The following is a 20,011-nucleotide window of genomic DNA, read 5'->3' on the forward strand; positions in this document are numbered from 1 at the left end:
CCTCCAACCTCAATCACTCTGTGATTCTATAATTTGGTGAAGAATTTCAAAGCTACTGGGGTCATAAAGGAGTATATTCTAATTAAAGATATAGTAAGGCCTTAATAAAACTGATATTAATATATTCATATGTAGAAGTGGATTTATGCAGATTTACATCTACAATGCCATTTATGACCTCATACTTGCATTCCTTTCTCACTTAAAAGTAAATTTAGTTGAGCCTGACAGCAAAATTGCCTGTCTTGTATAAAACATGTTAAAGAGTGTGTTAACCTATTCACCAAGTCAGGCCTAAATGGCACAGACTTAAAACAGTTCCACCCCCATTGCGTACATCCTCTAGCATCCTTGCCACTTCCCTTTATTGAACTAAATGAAACTCCTGACGTCCCATGTCTCTAACCATTTATGCTTCTGATAGGAAGAGCAGCCACTCAGTGTACCAGCCACTCCTCACAGTTCTGTATCACCTGCAAATCTGATAGTGGTAAGCTCCTGCCCAATTATCCAGGTCATTAATGAGAGTATTAAACTGCCCTGGCCCCAGGATCAACCTGCACTGTAACACTGACCCTCCCTAGTGCACACTGCCTGTTCATCTCCCAGGTCCAGCCTATCTGAGAGCCCACATGCTCCCACAGCCCATAGTGGAGAGCCACATCCTCTGACATGTCAGCTCCTGGTGGTGTTGGGCATGCTGCCCTGCTGTGCATCCCCACTGCTACAGAGCCCGCACACACTGCTCTCTTCATGGCTCCTGGTCCCTGCTGTACTACACCTCCTGCTCCACAGCAGGGCCAGCCTTTACCTAGTACTGTCCCTTGTAGGTGCAGGGGAGGAGCACTCTACAAACCCTGGAGCTGGATCCAGAGGACACAGAAACCAAAGCACCCTTTGTTCAGGAATAGCTGGTGGAGCTCATTAGAGGCTGGAAGAGACTGAGGAGCTGCAGTCTCCAGCAGCTACCCTTTCCTGGTAGCAGCAGCCCCCCTGATGCTCCTCAGAAAGTTCAGGTTAACAGTGGCCTACAGACGTTCAAACATTGGGGTAATATTTTAGTTAACTTTATTTCTGTTGGGTTCAGCATGTTACTGTCCTTTAAAGCTTTAAAGTCACATCCTGCTTGAATATTTTTCCCCTGGTCTTGCTAATAGATACTAAATCGGGCAACAGGTTATGCTGTCATTGTGTGGAGTCTGATGTGCAGCATGATAAAAGACAAAAAAGGATGTAATCGTTGGTAATGAGAGGGGCTGCCTGTGAGAGCTTGGGTAGAGCCCCCGCATCTGATGAGAGGCCGAGGAATTTGAGGCAGAGGGAGATAAGCAGCTGAAGCCTACAAAGTGCCAAATAGTTTAGATAATGCTGTTATGCATTGTCGCTGCTACATAACCCTGATAATTATTTTAATTCTAAGGACATTCATCAAGGTTAAATAAACACCTGAAAAGGTTAAGCAAACAAGGGTTCCAGGCAGGTATCTATGCAAATACATCATTCATGTTCATATTTGTTTCCGATTTTCCCCTTTTATTCATGATGTTGTATTTTTGACCTCACTGTTTTGAAGAGAACAGTGCTTGAAGGGAGGTTGTGGCAACGTGGGGCTTAGCTTCTTTTCCCAGGTAACAGCAATAGGACAAGAGGTAATGGCCTTCAGTTATGCCAGGGGAGGTTCGGGTTGGGAAATAGGACAACATTCCTCTCAGAGTCTGGTGGGCCGCTAATACAACCCTTGAGCTGGAAAAAGAAATATAGCACACGAGGCCACAAGTGTCCAGCTTATTTGGTTGAGTGCAAAATCCACCACTCTGTTGATTCATTTCCTCAGAGATTCCTCAGACATGACTCAAATAATACTTGGATATCAATGACACACACAAGGACAGATGACCTTCCCTGGCCATGGAGTGCTAAGGGCAGCAGAAAGGACAATTTTAAGCCAACTTTGTGCTCTCTAGTGTTTTGGAGCTCAAATCCATGTGCAGCTACAACTGTTCTGTGAGAACTTAGACAGGAATAGCCAGAGCCACTGCTGTGCCCCAAAACAACCTCTGTGTTGGAGGAAGATGGAAGTGCCCTAAGCCACCCAAGGAGCTGGGTCCAGTGGTTGAGTCCACCAGCTCCAGTGATATCACCTCTGCTATCCCTGCAAAGCCCAGCTGCTTGTGGAAGGAGGCCAGGATTCCACCTTCCTTCAGGTGTACAAATACCCTGCCTTACAAACCTGGACCTACATGCGCATAGTGGTGACAACAGGCTGCATCCCTGGGTGAGAGCTGCTTGCTTAGTGGCCTCTGACCAGCCTTTGCCTCCTTCCTATTATGTTCCCTAGAGTGGTAGCCTGTGCCCAACCCAGTATAGGCAGACAGATGAGATATTGTTCCACTGCTGGATATGGACATATGCATTTGAGGAACTTAACATTAGGAGAAATCTTAATTTTTAGGATTAACCTGTTCCTCTGCCCTGGGATTCTAACACATCACCATATAGCTCTGATACATATTATTTCTAGCTGTTCCTTCACTTCTGTGGAATTCTAAATAAGACTCAGTTTCATGTGTTCCTCTCCCAAGCTGACGGAAGTTGAGATTTCTTATTGTATTTTAATGTAATGTTATGATCCTGGGTATCTTCTGGGTGCAATTCAGCTATCTCCTTTTTTATCCCTTAGGATTTTCTAACAAGATTTGAAATCCCATTCCCTTCTTTAGCATGAGAATACACAGGTTAAAGAGAAATACGTTTGTTTGAGTGGTTCATAAAATAAACAACATGAATCTAGCTACTTTTCCCTCATTCATGAGAATACTCTTGCCGACTATACGGGGTAAGTACTGCTCAAGGGAATGAAAATGACAGAGTTGTGTTCTATAAGTGGAAGCAGGGAAATCCAGCATCCATCTGGATACTGCTTTCAGAGCTGACTTCACTGCACAGCAAGCAGGCAGGCATGCACAGCAACACAACCCCTTTCTGTATTTCTAAGAGAGAAATTAACAAATAAACCTACTGTTTGACAAACAATGACCAGAAGGAGACACCCCAGCCATCCCAGTCATGTCTGCTTTTGTGGCAGATCTCCCATGTTACCTCGTGGACTCCTGCTTGTATATATCAATGATGTTCTCCACCAGCAGGTTCCTCTGCAGCCCATACACTCCGTGCCGGTCAAGGACCACTTCATGCCTGCAGGAAGGGCAGCGAAACCGACCTCCCGAAGCCACTGTCGTGCCTCCCCTGGTGGGCAGGTAGGGGTTCGAGGCCTGTTCTTGCCAAGCAGCACAAGAAGAGGTGAGTAAGTCCACGTACAGCTTTACCAGAACACATTTTGATAACAAGGCATCATTTTTGGAGCACGACAGACCAAAATCTGATGAAATCAGGGCATATCTCTCCCTCTTCCCTCTTCTGCCCTACCAGCCCAAGGAACTCTGAGTCAAGCCATTCAAAGTAAATATCTAAAGGTCTATTGGAGAAACTGCTGAAGCCACCTAGATGAGGCTCATGGTGCTGCAATGATCTGTGCTAGACATAATGCAGCTCCTTCAAGAGCACAAGGGCAGCCCCCCCAAACAGCCTTAACATCTATGAAAAGCCATCAGCTGAGCCGGGTGATACTCAGCTTTTCCATTCATTCAACCCAGCGCTGCTCAAATCTTCAGAGCTTTCCACAGGAGTGGACCTACCTGGAAAATATCACTGGCACATTTCCTGCACAGGTTATGCTGGCAGGGCAGGATGACCACCGGCTTGGTGAACATCTCCAAGCAGATGGGGCAGATCAGCTGCTTCTCCAGGTTATCCATGGTCTGCTGCTCTTTGGAGAAGGTCTTGTAGCCCAGAGAGGTGCTCATCCCTAGCTTTTCCAGGGGCATACGCTCAGGATCACGGCGTCGCTGCTCCGTTTCTGGGTGAATTTTCCTTGCAATAAATCCCAAGCTTCAGTGCAATCAGAGGCTCTGTGGGCTTCGCTCACTGGAGGACATTGTTTGAACGAGGGGCCAGAGGGAGCCGGGGCTGTTTTTAGCAGCGCGGCGTCACAAGATGCCATTCTGCCGTGCCCATATAAGCTGTGAGAGGAGGATAGGCTGGGACAGGTGACAGTTCCAGGGGCCGGGGGGGGGGCAGCGGCAGAGCCCTGGCTCTCTTCACTCGCACATGGCAGCCTTCACCCCTGGGAGCAGCCAAGTGATAAGCACGAACCATCTGAGCAGCCCTTATCTTCACAGGGCCAAAGCAAACTTGCTGCCCAGACTGACAGCCACTACTCCTGTGCTATACAGTCACGGTGCTGAGCACAGAGCTGAGGCTGCAGTGTGCAATCTGCTGTGCTGCCCCTGTGTCTCAGCAGGCTCCAGCAGCTGGCCTTCCCAAGGCATGGAGCACATAAAGTTCCTAGAAGAGAAAACAGGAGAGATGGCTGCTCTCTGGCTCACATCCTTCAGGATGTAAGCATGTCACTGCCTTACAAACCAGCTGAAAGCACTGCCTACCAATAACTGCACTTAACTTTCTTCCAGTATGAATTTTTTAGGAACCAAGAATTTAATGTGAGTGTTCAATCCAGTAGCTTAAATATGCCCCAAAGCCACTATCTGAATTTTCTAATAAGAAAGAGACAGAAGAATTACAGTATGAAAAGCTTTAATTTTTACTGCTAGAGAATAGGTACTAATTGTACACACTCTCTCTCTGCCTAGTTTAATTCAAACGCATTTTGGTTTTGGGCACTGCTGTTTGTGTCTGTTTATTAGCCACCGATATCCCTCTCAGCTTGGCACTTGTTCTAGAGTTATTTTTAAAATGACAATTTCCCAGATAATGTGTGGCATGTGATGCCTGATCTTAAGGGAAAGCCATCTGTGCTTCCACTTGCCAATAATTTATTGCACAACTGTACAAGTAATAAAATCTCTCATTCTCAATTTAAGCCAGAGTCCCCGCATGTACTGTATAAAATCACTTTGCCACTGTACTGTACATGCAATCAGTATATTGTCTGCTATCTTAATCAATAACTTCAATGCCTTTTCCTCTAAGGATCTTGCAGAAAGTTCTTGTGTTTCTGTTAGCTTATAACTCTGTAGTGCTTGGCTGTGATATGTGTAATAATACAGCGGTTGAGTGAATCTCCCGTGTGTCCTGGGCAGACCTCATTTCCCTCTATCTGTATGCCACACCAGTCCGCACACCGTGCAGTTCAGGGAGATATTAAAGTGAAGGTTTTCATTGATTTCCACGTGAAAAAATGAATAATATTCTCTGCATGCAGTGACAACAGATCACATTAAATTCAGTGTATTACCGACTAGTTTTTATCTTCGATGCCTTGCATGCTTTAAGCGCTTGGGTTAAATCCTGCACCCATTTGCAGCCTACTGAGCCAGAATTTCAGCTACCCCTATAAATTTGTCAGCAGCCCCATAAAAACAACAAACTTTTTCCAAAGGCCTCCTTTGATGAGAAATTTGCGACAGTTTTGTCTGAAGTCACACTTCGATCCAGGTCCACAGTGCAGGCAAGAGCTCAGGAGCTGCAAGGGGAAAGCTGCTCCGGCAGCTGAACAGCAGACAGCTGGGGCTTCTGGCAGGGGTGGCAGGGAGTCATTCTTGGCAGCAGCAAGAGGATAGTTCTGCTCCCTCCACTCCGTGGTCAGGTCAGAGGTGACTCTGGTGTCTGAAGGAATCTGAAGGCCTCCTGCTGATTCTCCTGTCCCTGAGTCAGCTGCCCCTTGCACATCAAACCCCGTGTGAATAAAGGAGCTTTGTGTTGGGTGAGGAAAGCTTTCTCTGCATGGTGAGGCAGTTCAGCCTGCAGCACAGGCAGAAACAGCAAAACTCTGCAAAGGAAAGCTGAGGGCTAGATATGCTGCTGTGCAGAGCCAGCTGCAAACAGTGGTGTACAGCAGTGACACAGGAAAACCCATTGACACTTGAGTCAGTGTACAGAGGCACTTCTGAAGGTGCACTGTGTGCCTGGGATATAATTCTGGGAAAATTATACTAACCTGTGGTAACTCACTGATGTCTTCTGTGAACCGGTTGAGGGTAACCTCTGATGCATCTGTGGAGGACATCTGCTGGCCTCTGCACCCACCAGCCCTCATGGATCTCTGCACCAAGCCAAGCAGTCTCTCAGTGGAACAAAACAGGAGGAGAGGATTTGCCTCAGCTCCATAAAGACTATGTCTGCCAGCCATCACCAAGAAGGTTGCAAGGATATTTTTTCTGCCGTATCTTTTTGCAGCATAGCTTGCCTGGGAGTGTCTCCTGGCTTTGCTGACACAACTAGAAACTAGCTCCCAAAATTATGCTTGCTTTCCTTGGTATCACTTCCAGCTCCTCTATTTTTGTAGTGTATTGCAGCTTGTGGGCTGTGGACTGAAGGCCAGGAGGGCCTGGAAGGCTGACTGCAAAGTAGAGGATTTAGGAGAGGAATTTGAAGGAGGAAGGAGAGGCTGAGTGATGTCCAGATTCAGGTTTCAATGCCATAATGACATCCCTGCATTTTACATTCACAGAATTTCCCTTTGTGACCTCTTATCCTGTACCAGCGTCATGAAACTCTCATCTGTCAGTCACAGGAGATCTGCCCTCTGCCTCTTACGTGCCTGGAAAATAAAGGGAAAAGTGTATTTTCACCAGAGGACAACTCCTGCATGGCTTATCTTGCCATAAAGCTCAGCAGGGACAAGGCTTGCTTTGCAAGCATCAGATTCCTTGCCCAGGAAAGGACAAGGCTGCACCTCTGGCTCCACCACTGCTGCATGGGGAGAACCCCAGACCTAGCTCCCCATCTCCCCCCCAAATAGCCACTTGAGAAGTCCTGATTGCCCCCACAATGCAATATCCTAACAAAAAATGATGAGGTGGCTGCCTCCATCTCTGCCCACCTGAACGTAAGATTTAGATTAAAATGACAACACAGCGCCCCTTCCTCCCCAGTTCTACTAACTCTGCTCGTTGTTTTGACTGCAAATATTTGTACTTTTAGCCAGATATTCTATGGAGGGCAGAGGAATATCCCATCTCCCCTCCACCCACCCCACCTCCTACCCATAGAAGCGCCAACTGCAAGTGGTATCTTGTATTTCATGACTTTAGTGCTATCACTGAACATCCCAGAGCAAATACCGAACCTACCCTTTAATGTACCTGGCCTAATGTCTCAAAAGAAAGTCTCTGCAACAGAGACAAGAGATTTCAAAAGCAATTGCCTTCTGAGATGTTACCAGACATCTTACCATGCAGTTTACACGTTCATTTTTCACATGGTGATAGGCAATGTGCCCACGTGCAATATGATTATCTAGAAACAACTGGGTGATGGTTAACACCTCCAGTGAAACAGGGACCACCATGGGAGGTTACGACATCTTCAGAAAGTCCCTTTGCACACAGGAAATCATCTCCTCTGTAATTTTCTGTATTATCAAGGCTCTCAAACTGAGTGAGTCCAAAAAGACAGCTGCCTATGCAGTGGAGTAACAAATACAGCATCACTGATCGGCTGCTCCCTCACTCAAACACAGCTTTGCAAACCCAAAGGTCCCCAATCCTCATCCTCTTGTGCACTTCAGACACATTAGTGCTACAAAGAGGTCTAAACTTCACATGTAAGGCATCAAATCATGTCCAAACTACTGTGTGGGGCAGAAAGTGCCGTATATGACCGTCCATCTAAAAATAGGCTCTCTCCAGGGCTACGGACAAGTTTCACAGATAACAGACTTGATTTTCCACACACTGAAATATATGCTGCAGAAACATGCACAGAGAATGAGACATGAATGAAAAGGCTATAAATAAAATGAAACCAGTTAGGAAATGGAAGAATGCAATCCTGCTTCCTCTTGGAGACTCAGTGACCCAACGCTTTAGTCTTTTAGCACTTCTACAGTTCTTTCCCCTCTACTTGGCTATAACAGCACTGCATCCCATAGAAGTCTGTAGATCATCACTAAATGTTTCTCCTGTTCCCAGAAGGGAAGGCATGACTGGCTCCTCCCTCAGTAGTTCTTGCATTTCATGGACTAACGCAGGTATTGAGCGCTTAGTTAATGGAGGATAAGCTAGCACAGTGATAATGGGGCTGTTGGGTAGCCCAGACACAACAGTAGTTGGGAACCCCCAAACCTGCTACAACTTAAGGAAAAATGATTGCAGAGTTTCAGCAGCAGGAACTTTGACCAGGGAACAGATCTCATTTCTGCTTTGTCTGTAACAGCCCATAGCTCTGCTGTTAGAAAGCAACAGCAATGGTCAATGGGGAAGGGTTTTGTGTTCTGCAGCACAGATCCAGCTCCATCTTCCCAGCTGGCGTCAGCTCATCACTTCACAGAGATACAGCCCTGGCCAGGGTCACATTTCTCCACAGCCCCAGTCCGCTCAACATCAACCTCTCACAGCGCTATTTCGGTCTGCTGCCTCCATACAGAGATGTATGGGTGTTTTTTCTCCAGGATAATCCTTAGGTCTGTAATTCAAAGGAAAGGCTGTTTTTAAAGTTATACTCGGCATATGACTTCACACCATGTCAAAGACCTGCTTAGACTCTGTCCCAGGTCCATCGACTTGTTGACATGTTTTCATCCCTCCTCATCCTGAGGGTCATTCCTGCAGGACAGAGCAAAGCTTGAGTGCTGGGAGATGAAGGATCGAGGTTTATGCTATTACAGTTAAACAGAAATATGTGGAGTGGGGGCAGGAAGGTTTTCAGACAAGAAGGCATCACCAGACTTGGCAGAGCACCTGCGTAGCTCATGGCCTGTGACAGAGGTGGTACCTCTGTCCATTAGCCTTTTTTTCCCCGCTGTATTTCAATTTTATCTGTTTTCCTTTCATACCTTCCTTTGCCCTGCAAATGCTCTTTTGGTGTACAGCAAAACCAGCATGTCTATTCATTTCTGAATGCTGATGCCTTTTTTCTTTTAAAGTCAGCTTAGAAGAGCAAGTTCCTCTTTTGGACATTTACCAACCATGTTCTTTCCCTCACTCCCTCACATGTGTTTCATGTGAGCATGTAAGAACACAATGATGGTAGAAGTGCCTTCAAACCAGCCAGGAACTGAACGAACACAATTTAAGCTATGATCAGAGATGCCATCCATTGTGACATTGTGTTCACTGTACCAAACAGCAGTGGATTAGATTAATATTCTTTTAAATTGTTACTTCAAGAGCCATCTCAAACATGTCAGCCTGCATCCGCGTGTGCGGTGTTGAGTCCCCATCTCCCACCATACTGTAATTGTTCCGCTTTCCAGGAGTTGGCCTTTTCAATTCTGTCTGAGAGAATGCAGAAAAGGAAATGGAAAAACAGTGAGTCATTTGGCCACAGAACAAATTCAATTTCTGGTACCTCTTCAAAGGCTTTGACTTTGCAAACGAAGGAGAGCTGTGGTGCTTTCGGAATAATCCTTAGTCACTGGTTCAACTCCAGCTCCCAAGACAGAGAGTTCTGGGGTAAGGAGGAAGTATTTGCCTATCACTGGGTTTTTTATCAGACCCCCTGGACCAACATTTTGAGGAATGTCAGGAATCAAGCCAAAGAGCATCCCCAGTTACCTCTGTCATCAGTGGATACCTCAGTCACTCTTATACTCCGGGTATCCACCTTGTTCTTGCAGCCAACATGGGACAGGCGTGGCTATCACTGGCCCTTCAATCATCCCAGGGAAGTATAAATGTCCCTTTATCAAGTCAGGTGTCACCCAGTCAGTTATCAGCTAATCTTGAAGAAAGTGACAACTCTCCCACCCTTCCTCTGGTAAGTCATTGTGAAATATTCTTTACATTGACCCTCACAGGTTACACCAGACTGGAATGGAGAAATAAAGCAATTGAATGGGCAATTGGATATAGAACAGGAAACACTTTCTTCTAGTGATCCTGCTTTAATCCTTTTCCTTACTTAACAGCTGGGAATCACTTCTGAGGGAAATGTGTCTGTTTCTCTTCAGCCTGGGCTGCTGTTATCTCCATTCTTCTCCAGCCTCACATGCTGCAGGGGTGCGGAAAAGTCTTTGGACCATTTACTTTCAGCTTAGCAAGGAAACTGCCATAGGCTGGTGGATGGGTATCTCTGCATGGTCCCTGTGATGCCTCTGTAAAACTGGAGAAAGAAAGCTAGCAGAGGGAAACAGAAGATGTGAAAAACACAGTAACGTGGTAAGGGATGAGAATGCATGTAGGCACAGCTGTAAGTCCCAGGACGTCTTATACACTGAGTAAGCACTGCTCTTATACACTGAATAAGCACTACTGATACCCCAAAGCCCTGCACAGCTCTCCTACCTCTTCTACTTTGCAGCATCACAGCAACCCGCTTCCACACTTTCAGCTCCTTTATCCACTTCCACTAACATAACAGACTGAAAATCCACATCCTGTGAACAGCAGAGCAGTCTGTGCTGCTCAGGCAGAAACAGCCCCGCTCCATCCTGACCCCAACACTAAATTGAATCAAGACCTTCCAGAATGAGGCTTGTGAGGCAGACACATTTTGCCGCAGGCCCATAGGAGCAGTGACAGCAGGCAGAGCAAAGGAGAGATCGATACATTTTTACAGAGCAACAAAATAGGAGAAAGAAAATTGTGGCTTTTGAGCTTTAAGCCAACATCTTTCACATGGCAGCATTCTCCCTTAGCCTTTCAGTCAAGGCATTGTTGGCTAGCCAGGTAATGCTGAAGGAATGAAGTCATTCTTATTTTTGCTGAGAAAAAAGGTCAGTGTGTCCCCTGGATAAGGAAAAAAATAACAGGATAAGCTCCATGTTAAATCAGGGGACCTCCCTGGAATGAAAGAAATTGTGGTTATTTTTCTTGACAAGGAAATTAGACATGAGAGGTATTTTGTTCCCTCATGAAGAAACACTTCTTGGTCAGCATAGCCTGAAGTATAAGGTGAGGAGGAAGACAGGCTCTCTGCTACTCAGTGTGTCAGGACAGCCTGCAGCAAAATGCCTGGATAGGAGGGAATGGCCTTGCTGATTTAATCTTCAAAGCAAGTAACTGAAGTCTGATTTTCTCTCATTTCTCCACCTACCTCTTTTAAAAGGTTTATCTGTCTTGACAGCTGTAAGCAAATGTTTTTATTTGCATTTTGCCTTAACCTGTCTTGAATTAAGTATGATTTCAGTGTAATTGGATACTAATGACTCGTTCCTTGCCAAAGGATGTGGTAAATCTCCACACAGAGCTTGGGGCACCTTACAAGTCTCATAGTTGCCAGCTTGTTCTCCACTGCATCCAAAGTATTGTTGTGTGTGCCCTCCTTTGGTTGCAAGACCCTCCTGCATTAGCAATAGCCAGAAGGGGAGAAGTCTCTTCTAGAGATGGGAGAAAGAAAGAAAGAAGGCTGTCAGTGAGAACAGGTTCAGATGCAAAACTCAGGAGCTCCTGGGGAGCTGCTGGAGGACTTACGGGGTGGTGAGAGAACATGTGGTTCTTGTTTTATGGTCTGAGCCAGAAGAAAGCTGAAAACCCCCTTCAGTGAGAAAAGAAGCCACAACAAGATGTTTAGGAATAGCCACCAAAGCGTAGGCTTAGCAGCACGCTGTCAGGCACATGTCCTTCCCTGTCTGCACACCCCTTCTCATTTCTTACCTATGTTAATTCCTTCCCCTGGCCACTAGCCTGAGTTCTCTGCTCCGACTCCAGCTTTCTCCAGGCATGACCACGATTTTGCCTGAGGCCATTGTTTTTGGCTGCAGCCCTGTCTGGGCTTGGAGCAAATAGGTGGGATCCAGACATCCTGCCTGGCCTTGGCGGGTGGTGGAGGACATGTCTGACTGCCAAATGGGAGAGAAACTGTGAGTCCAAGCTACCCAGCTGGGAAAAGGCACTATTCCTACCTCTACCAACTTCTGTTTGCAATTACATTTTTCCTGTTATTAAACGCCCAGCAGCAGTTTGGACATGTTCACACCCTTTCATTCAGTTTGTGGTTTCTCGTGATTAACCCAGGGGAATAGAAGTTAAACTCATCTGCAGAAGAACTATTTGCAAGTCTCTGCTCATGAAAAGGCTACTCCTCTCAGCACTCACCTCCCTGCAATGGCCTGAGGCAAACGATGAGGAATCTGTCCTCATCTTCACCGCCCACCTTACCAGCACCTGCAAAACATAAGGAGAGCAAGAAGGAAAACAGAAAGAGGACAGAGATGACAGATTGAAAGTAAGGTGTCTGTGGAAGCCCACAGTGCCTTGCCTACTGGATACCTTCTCCACTTTTTGTGCTTATTCCCTGCCCAGCTACCTTCCTCCCAGTTTGTATCTTCTGCTTTGTCACCTCAGCATGACCTCCTGTCTTACAAGCAACTGCAAGCATCTGAGCTGCTCTAGACACTGGGACTGGGGAGCCCCTGCCTCTATCTCCCTCCTCCTTTGCACAGCCACTGGCTGCAGGGTGGGGTCCAACTGTTTGCACCAGCTGAGCTGATTCACCTTTCTCACCTGTGGGAAATGAGACACTTTGCTAGATTATCAAATTGACTCAGGTGCTGGAAGTGTCCACAGACAACTGGAGCAGGGACAAGCTGAGCTGCATGGCTTTGTGCAGTGAAGGTGAAGCAATATCTTCTCCTTTGAATCAAGAAAGTGCCAGAGTGGCCCGTCCTCTTCAAACTTCACTCTCAATGTCCTCTTTGCTATCCAGAGCACAGTATGTTTAGTATCCCACAAGATGGTACATAACTTGAAGGAGCATTCACAAGCAAGTCAAGCCTTTTCTGCAGAGAAACTACATCCTCTCACCATCTGCTTGTGTGTTCAAGGTAAGGAGAGGACCTGTGGCTGAGCAGAGGGCCTTCATTTGTAGTCACGCATAGTCCAGAGCAATGGAGGAGGGACAGAGCTGAGGGAGGGCCAGCAGCAATGAGTGCTCACCGAGGGCTGTGCTGACTAATGTCTGTCTCCAGCAGTTACCGGCACTTTCCCTGGCAGTAGATGCTGTGCATCTCACCCTGCTCCTACGGAATGGAAAGAAGAGCCGCTCATGTCTACCACGTTCCAATACGTCCAGCTCTAGCTAACTCTTTGCCTAATGAAGCTCCAGCTACACACCACACAGAGCCTGCTTTCAGCAGCCGGGCTCTCTGCAGGACAGGCCTGTTTATGTCAGCCTGCTTGGACAACTGTTGAAACAGCAACCAAAGAGCACCCAAATGCCACCACAGGAGTGGTGCTGACAATAGCAGGACACGGGGAAATGGTTATAAGTTGAAAGAGGGAAGATTTAGGTTGGATGTTAGGGGGAAGTTGTTCACTAGGAGAGTGGTTAGGCCCTGGAACAGGCTGCCCAGGGAGGCTGTGGTTGCCCCGTCCTTGGAGGTGTTCAAGGCCAGGTTGGATGGGGCCCTGGGCAACCTGATCTAGTAAATGTGTATGTTTGGTGGCCCTGCCAGGCAGGGGGGTTGGAACTACATGATCCTTGAGGTCCCTTCCAACCCGGGTCATTCTGTGATTCTGTGTGACTGCTGCCAGCAGCTCACCCACACCCGGGCTGCTACAAGGACAGGCAGAAAGCGGCCCCTAGAAGTTCTGAGGCTGAGTCTGTAATGTTCCTGAGCTGTGAGGGGATCCCCATCCCTCCCTGCGCTCTCTCCATCCCGAGATGAGACCATCACTTTCCCCTCAGCGATGGGGAACCAAGGCCGGAGTTGCGGCACCTCGCCCCGCCCCGCGGCCCATCACCGCCTGTGATGCCGCCGGCGCCCGGGGCCAGTGGCGCAATGGATAACGCGTCTGACTACGGATCAGAAGATTGTAGGTTCGACTCCTGCCTGGCTCGTTGTTTTTTTTTTTTTTTTTTAATTGTTTTCTTTTCTCTTTGTTTTTGTTTTGCTTTGTTTTGTCTTCTTGGCCCATTCAGACACCAAAACGAAGTGCTTACTAACACTACATACACAGTTATTTAATCACAAGCACATCTTAGACAACTGGAAAGCTGAGCCAAACAATTACATATGTATTAATTCAACAAGGACATAGCTCAAGAGACTAAAATCATCACATAATCATTAAGGTTGGAAAAAGACTTCTTAAATCACCGAATCCTACCATCAACCCATCCCCAACATGCCCATCCCAGTACCTGACCACCCTTTCTGAGAAGCAGTATTTCCTTATGTCCAGCCTGAATCTCCCCTGCTGCAGCTTGAAACCATTCCCTCTGGTCCAATCACTAATGGCACAAGAGAAGAGGCCGACCCCCAGCTCACTACAAACTCCCTTCAGGAAGTTATAGAGAGCAACAAGGTCTCCCCTGAGCCTCCTCTTCTCCAGGCTGAACGTTCCCAGCTCCTTCAGCCTCTCCTCATATGGCCTGTGCTGCAGGCCCCTCACCAGCTTTGTAGCCCTCCTTTGAACACGCTCCAGGGCCTCAATATCTTTCTGTCTTGTGCTTCATTACAGTTATACAGAAAAGCATTTGTATCTATACTTCTCGGGTACTAATAAAAATGTGAGTACCTACAAATGTACTGATCAATAGAGTCCTTATATGGGGGCCAGCGGTTCAACACATAGTGTTTCACTCTGGAGGTTTCACTCTGGCTGAGCTTGATCTGTTTGTCTGCTGATGGACAATTTTCCTGCCTTTCTCATTTCCACTCGTATCTGCAAAGCACTCTCTCACGTGGAGAACACCCGTTCCACGTTCTTTTGAAGGAGAAACCTGCCTTTCTTCCATTACAATGCAGGCAGCCGGTTGCCTCGAGACACGCGTACTTATTGTCAGCCAGGAGTCCTTGCCAAGTGTTCCGCACACTTGTAGCACCTGTAATGAGAAAGAAAACGAAGGAAAGGAGGATAAAGGGCAGCAATACAATAGAAGACAGGAAAGAAAAAAGAAAGCAGAATATGAGCGCTAGCTTTATTATTCAGAACATGCCAAGCAAGCGCACTACCACGCATATAATAGATCAGAAAAGTGTCTTCAAGAAAAAATAAATGCCGTCTCCTTCGAGCCGGAATCGAACCAGCGACCTAAGGATTCCCGCAGGGAGCGCCACTACAGTCCTCCGCTCTACCAGCTGAGCTATCGAAGGGACCTGCGCAGCGCTGGCCCGCGGCCGCCCAAGGTCCCGCCCCTCCGTTTGCGTGGCGCTGAGTTACAGCCGCGTTGTGCCGGCAGCGGCCGGGCCGTGCGGGGGGCGGCGGTGCCTGGGCAGTGTGCGTGTGTGAGTGCGTGTCGGCAGGGCGGCCCGGCGGTGCCACGCGTCCCTCCCGGCCCGGTCCCGCAGTGTGCGGCCTGGCGGCACTGAGAGCTGGGCAGCGCCGCGACCGACAGGGCGCTTTGCTGAGCGGGCGGCGGCAGGGGAATGGCTCATGTGTGGGGCCAGTGGCGCAATGGATAACGCGTCTGACTACGGATCAGAAGATTGTAGGTTCGACTCCTGCCTGGCTCGCTTTGTTTTAGCTCCGTGTCTCTCCGCTCGGCCCTGAAGCAGCGTTGTGTCCGGCTGGCTGTTTGTATGGGAGCACAGCGCCGTTTGGCACTATTCAAATAAACAGAGCTGTTTTTTTTCCCCACTGAAATACAAAACTCCCAAATTAGGAAGCAACAGACCGCGGCTGCCGGTGACTGCCCTGCAGGCTGCAGGAGACAGTTCTCCGCTGGGTGCAGGTAGTAAGAAACGAGGAGCTCGGGTTAAAAGAAGCCAGCAATACGTGTGCGCGTAAAGGAGAGGGGAAAAAAAACACGAGCCAGGCAGGAGTCGAACCTACAATCTTCTGATCCGTAGTCAGACGCGTTATCCATTGCGCCACTGGCCCGCCATGCTCCGAGCCCTCCCTCCCCGCCGCCTAGAGCCCGCTGCTCGTGCGTCACCGAACAGCCGCTCTGTACGTTGATGTACCGCGCTGGAGCGCCAATCGCCAAGTCCCTTCGATAGCTCAGCTGGTAGAGCGGAGGACTGTAGTGGCGTTCCCTGCGGGAATCCTTAGGTCGCTGGTTCGATTCCGGCTCGAAGGAGACGGCAATATTTTTGTTTTCCCCTCCCGCACAGTACGTGAGACCGGGCGCTGTCCTTCCTACACCACAGTTAGAACCGCAGCTCCCGAAAAAGTACTTGGAACTAATTACTCTTTAAACAGCCGCCGGTTCTTTGTTTTTCCCTTAACAGACCCGCCCGCACTGTTAACCTCTATGAGTCTCGCTGCGATGCTCTGACCATCGGCAGCACTGGGAAACGAGACACGAGATCACCCCAGTTGACCACAAACCCTCCCAAAGCAAGTCACAGGGAAGCACCTTTCTTTGGATGTGGTGCTCAGGGATATGATTTAGTGGAGGGTCTTTAGAGTTCGGGTACTGGTTAGGCAGCGGTTGGACTTGATGATCTTCAAGGTCTTTCCCAACCTGGTAGTTCTATGATTCTATGATAATTTGTTACTGATACCCAACCTGAACCTTCCCGGGTGCTACTGCCTTCCTTTTGGACAGCTGTCTCAAAGGCTGCTTCGTTGGTTACTGCAGTGAAGTTGTTGACGGGTTGGAAAAGTAAAGGGAGTGCTGCAATTTGTACGTGCAAGCTTTATTAGTCAGAGGGTTTGACGGGAAAGGTAGGTTGGAACACATCTTCCTTTACATCTAAAGAAAAGCATCACAATAGAACAAAAACCTGAGGAACTGTACCTTGTGAGAAAATTAACGGGTGTGTGACTGAGTTTTACATAGAAACAGATCATGTAAGCACAGCTGTGTTCCCTTCAGCAGCTTTTCTGAAAAGCAAAACAAACAAGTGAGCCCACGTGGAACAGCCGCATCCTGAAATCCTTATTCATCCTTTCTCTGCATGTCCTCAAAATGGCTGATCCCAACACCCCGGTACCCTGAAATCCACCTTGTCTTTTTGAAGCCAAACTGTGGGTTCGGGTATCCAAGCTATAAATCCTGAAGAACCCACTCAGTGGCTTGGACAATGTTTATTATTATTATTATTATTTGGCTGTCTTAGATGGTACCTCTTGTGGTTCTTCTGTTCAGATCCTCGTGTCAGTAAAAGGGCTTTGCAGACATGCAGCAGCTCGCTTGTATTTGCATCACTTTGCAAGTTAGAGTCATAAATCTTTCTCAAGCAAAATCTCTTATTTAGAAAGAGTGAATGAGAACCACTTGACTTATGGTACTTCTCCAGCCCATGGAAACCATTTCCTTGATTTCAGTAAGATTCAGACCTGGCACATAAACTGGGGTTCTGAGGGTCATCAAGGGTGTTGTATGGGAACAAAACTGCCAAAATGCTTTTACTGATCTGGGATTTACCCTTCTTTCCCTGGCCTGATCTGTGGCTGTTGGTGAAGCCAAAGGTGCTTCAAGGGGAGCAGGACAGGAGACTTCGCAGGTAGATTTCCTTGAGGACTATGCAAACATCAGGTGGCCCCAGTGCCCATGCTTGGAGAACAGACATGTACTCTGAACTAGAGCTGATGGCTTTTTAAATATCCATGCATTGTGGGAACTGTAAAGAAATGTTGAAAGTAGAACTTCTTGACTTGGAGTGATTGCTAGTGCTATGAAACACACTCTTTTCTCATATATCTAGCTGCCACTAAATGACATTTGATGTGAAAGGTGAGAATAGAAGGAAGACAATAATGTTTCACAACCACCGAATCCAATTTTAAAGAAGAGAATAAGATTTTTGACTAGCTATACGTTGACTGGTTAGTGGTACATTACTTCCCCCTTTGGGCCACAGCACTGTGATTAGAGGAACAAAAATAGCAAATGTAGAGAGCTGACAGTGATTGATGTAACATGATCAATAAAGTGAAATTCATCTGTCTAAGCCTTAAACTACTGTGTTAAATGAGTGAAGTTCTAAGTTTAAGATCTCAGAGTTTCTTCTTTAACTCTTACAAATGAGGGGTCTCATTTCTCTATGTTTGCTTTAGCTGTACCCACACGTAACTCCACTGATTTGCACAGCGGCATACACCTGATTCATTTAAAGCCATGCAGTATATTCTTAATGCCCCTGTATATTTAAGTATATTCTTAAAGCAGGGGCAGAGAGGAGGACCCAGGCTCACCTAAGGGCAAAGACTGCAAGGAGGACGCTTGCTCCTCTGCCCTTCCAACACCTCACTGTCCCACAAGGCAGCACACGTGGCGTGGATGCCATCCCAGTGCCAGCAGGGTGGTGTGGACAGTGGCCAGGGGCACCGTGCAGTGAGCAAGGCCGCAAAAAGCTGTTGGCTGGAGATCAACTTCCAGCACATTGCAGCTGCAAATGGAAAAGCTGAGGCTGCACAGTATGAGCAGCAGACCCATCCATGCAGGAATGGGAAAGCTTTGTGTTGGTGGTGAGGATAGGAGAGCCCAGGGCCAGCAATCCTCTCCCTGGTGTGTTTGCAGCTTGTGCAGGCACGGTCTGCATGTGTGCAGGAGGATACAGAGCCTACATGCATATCATGATGGTTGATGCTCCTGAGTTTGGAGTTATCTGCTTTGTTCCCACCACCTGAATGACCCTGGAGCCCATCACCCTGGCTCAGATTTCCAGTTGCCAGAATTGGGCTGATATCATTAAGGTGTTGCCCGCTTTCCAGAGAGTGCTTCCACTTTGCAGAAGCCCCACCAGCCTTGCCACTGATTTTCCTTAGAAAGAAATCTTCCCCAGGGCACAGAGATGGGGCTGGTGTGTCTGGAGACCATGTCTTAGACGTGAAACCCCAGCTGAGGGCCAGGGAGAAGAGCAGTTGCACCAAGGAGAGTGTTGTAGAGGGAAGATGGTGCCAAGAGGGCAGTCTGAAGCAGTGAGAGCTCTGCGCTGGCTGTAGGCATCTCTTCACGGAGGGTAGATCTGAAACTACTTGAAGTGGCCTAGAGGGAGATTCTACCTTGACAGGAAATGACTCTGAGGTTACTCTCGGTTAGTTACAGGTACAGGCTGCAGAGCTTGTCACGCGTTTTTCCTCGCTGTGACACTGGCTGGGAAGCACCACCAGGCTGTGTGTGCCTGCTCTAGGAGTCTGTGTGGTAGCTCCGATGGCTGTCCCCTATGAGCTGCGTCTTTTCAGTTGCGTTTGTCGGCTGAAGCACAATAGGAGTTTCTGCATCTAAACAGAGGAAGGAGACAAAAATTACTTTAAGAATCCTTCACTTGCTGCCAAAGTCAGACTTCTTTTTGGCACCACAACATTTCATCTGCTGTCCTGGCTTACGGCTTAATCTTGGCTTCAGAGACCGTCGTGTGCCTGCTGAAGAGACAGTGATGTTCACACAGCATCCACAGATGCTCTTACGCCTTGTCTAGGTGTAACAGCAGATTTCAGAGTGGCTATTGTTATTAAATTGGGCAGTGGCTTTACCTGGTGCTGTGCAGAGGTTGGCAGATAAGGGTCCCTGCCTGTTCCAGTCACAAGTGTTTGTTCCAGCAAATGTAGGAACACACTGAGTGCTGCTGTGACTCAGCAAGCACTGACCTTGGCAGCGTGTGCAGGAGTGGGCCAGGAATGAGTCTTGAGGAAGACAAAGTTAAAAGTGAAGCAAAAAGAGAGTTAAAAGGAAAGCAACAACAACAACAGAAAAGCGGGAGCAGTAATGTGCTTGGGAGTGGAGAAATCAGGCATCCTGAAAGCCAGCAAGGCATATAAAAATGTTAAATTGCATTCTGAAGTCCAATGTAATATATTTTCAGTAGGATTTTGAGAACTATTGTTTTGATGAGTTTGGAACTGCCAAGAACTCATACTATCACTATATGACTTCTTGGTACTTTGTGCTTTCTCATTCCATTCAGTTATATACTCGGTTTCCCAATATATCTGTAAAAAAATACATTTGTTGCAGAGTGAAGTTCAGCCCTTGCGAAGTTCCCCAATGGCTGATGTTCACTCTGATGATGAACACCATTTATCTGCCTTTCTCCTGGGCTTCTTTCCAAGCTACCTTTCTGTACTTGGGTCTCAGAGTGTGCTTTACCTCTGAAGGGTTTAGCAATTTGGGTGAAGGTGCTTTCCTATGAAAATCTTTGCACTCTCTCTTGATATTA

The 20,011-nt window shown here is 47.5% G+C and overlaps 2 protein-coding genes and 5 non-coding genes across 9 annotated transcripts in view; 3 read left to right on the plus strand and 4 right to left on the minus strand.

The window, feature by feature from the left end:
- TRIM55 (tripartite motif containing 55) overlaps positions 1-4,004 on the minus strand; it is a 34,351-nt gene extending 30,347 nt beyond the window's left edge. For all 3 annotated transcript variants that reach the window (XM_015855728.3, XM_015855727.3, XM_015855729.3), the window contains exons 1-2: positions 3,696-4,004; positions 3,100-3,272 (exon numbers count right to left, since the gene is read on the minus strand). In XM_015855728.3, coding sequence (XP_015711214.2) covers positions 3,100-3,272; positions 3,696-3,884 — 362 coding nt within the window. In that variant the 5' untranslated portion in view covers positions 3,885-4,004. The remainder of the gene's footprint in view (positions 1-3,099; positions 3,273-3,695) is intronic.
- A 9,723-nt stretch (positions 4,005-13,727) lies between these two features.
- Positions 13,728-13,800, plus strand: TRNAR-ACG (transfer RNA arginine (anticodon ACG)). Its single transcript has one exon. It is a non-coding gene; the product is annotated as a tRNA-Arg (tRNA).
- Positions 13,801-14,968: 1,168 nt separating this feature from the next.
- TRNAY-GUA (transfer RNA tyrosine (anticodon GUA)) lies at positions 14,969-15,058 on the minus strand. Its single transcript is given in 2 exon segments — positions 14,969-15,004; positions 15,022-15,058. It is a non-coding gene; the product is annotated as a tRNA-Tyr (tRNA).
- A 287-nt stretch (positions 15,059-15,345) lies between these two features.
- Positions 15,346-15,418, plus strand: TRNAR-ACG (transfer RNA arginine (anticodon ACG)). The gene has a single exon. It is a non-coding gene; the product is annotated as a tRNA-Arg (tRNA).
- A 294-nt stretch (positions 15,419-15,712) lies between these two features.
- On the minus strand, positions 15,713-15,785 carry TRNAR-ACG (transfer RNA arginine (anticodon ACG)). The gene has a single exon. It is a non-coding gene; the product is annotated as a tRNA-Arg (tRNA).
- A 109-nt stretch (positions 15,786-15,894) lies between these two features.
- TRNAY-GUA (transfer RNA tyrosine (anticodon GUA)) lies at positions 15,895-15,984 on the plus strand. Its single transcript is given in 2 exon segments — positions 15,895-15,931; positions 15,949-15,984. It is a non-coding gene; the product is annotated as a tRNA-Tyr (tRNA).
- Positions 15,985-16,530: 546 nt separating this feature from the next.
- The window catches only part of DNAJC5B (DnaJ heat shock protein family (Hsp40) member C5 beta), a 39,348-nt gene continuing 35,867 nt past the window's right edge, over positions 16,531-20,011 (minus strand). Inside the window, exon 5 of the mRNA XM_015855671.3 lies at positions 16,531-19,076. Coding sequence (XP_015711157.2) covers positions 18,982-19,076 — 95 coding nt within the window. The 3' untranslated portion in view covers positions 16,531-18,981. The remainder of the gene's footprint in view (positions 19,077-20,011) is intronic.

This window comes from Coturnix japonica, chromosome 2 (assembly GCF_054131305.1).
Source record: "Coturnix japonica strain WE chromosome 2, WE-NBRP24, whole genome shotgun sequence".
Lineage (NCBI taxonomy): Eukaryota > Metazoa > Chordata > Aves > Galliformes > Phasianidae > Coturnix > Coturnix japonica.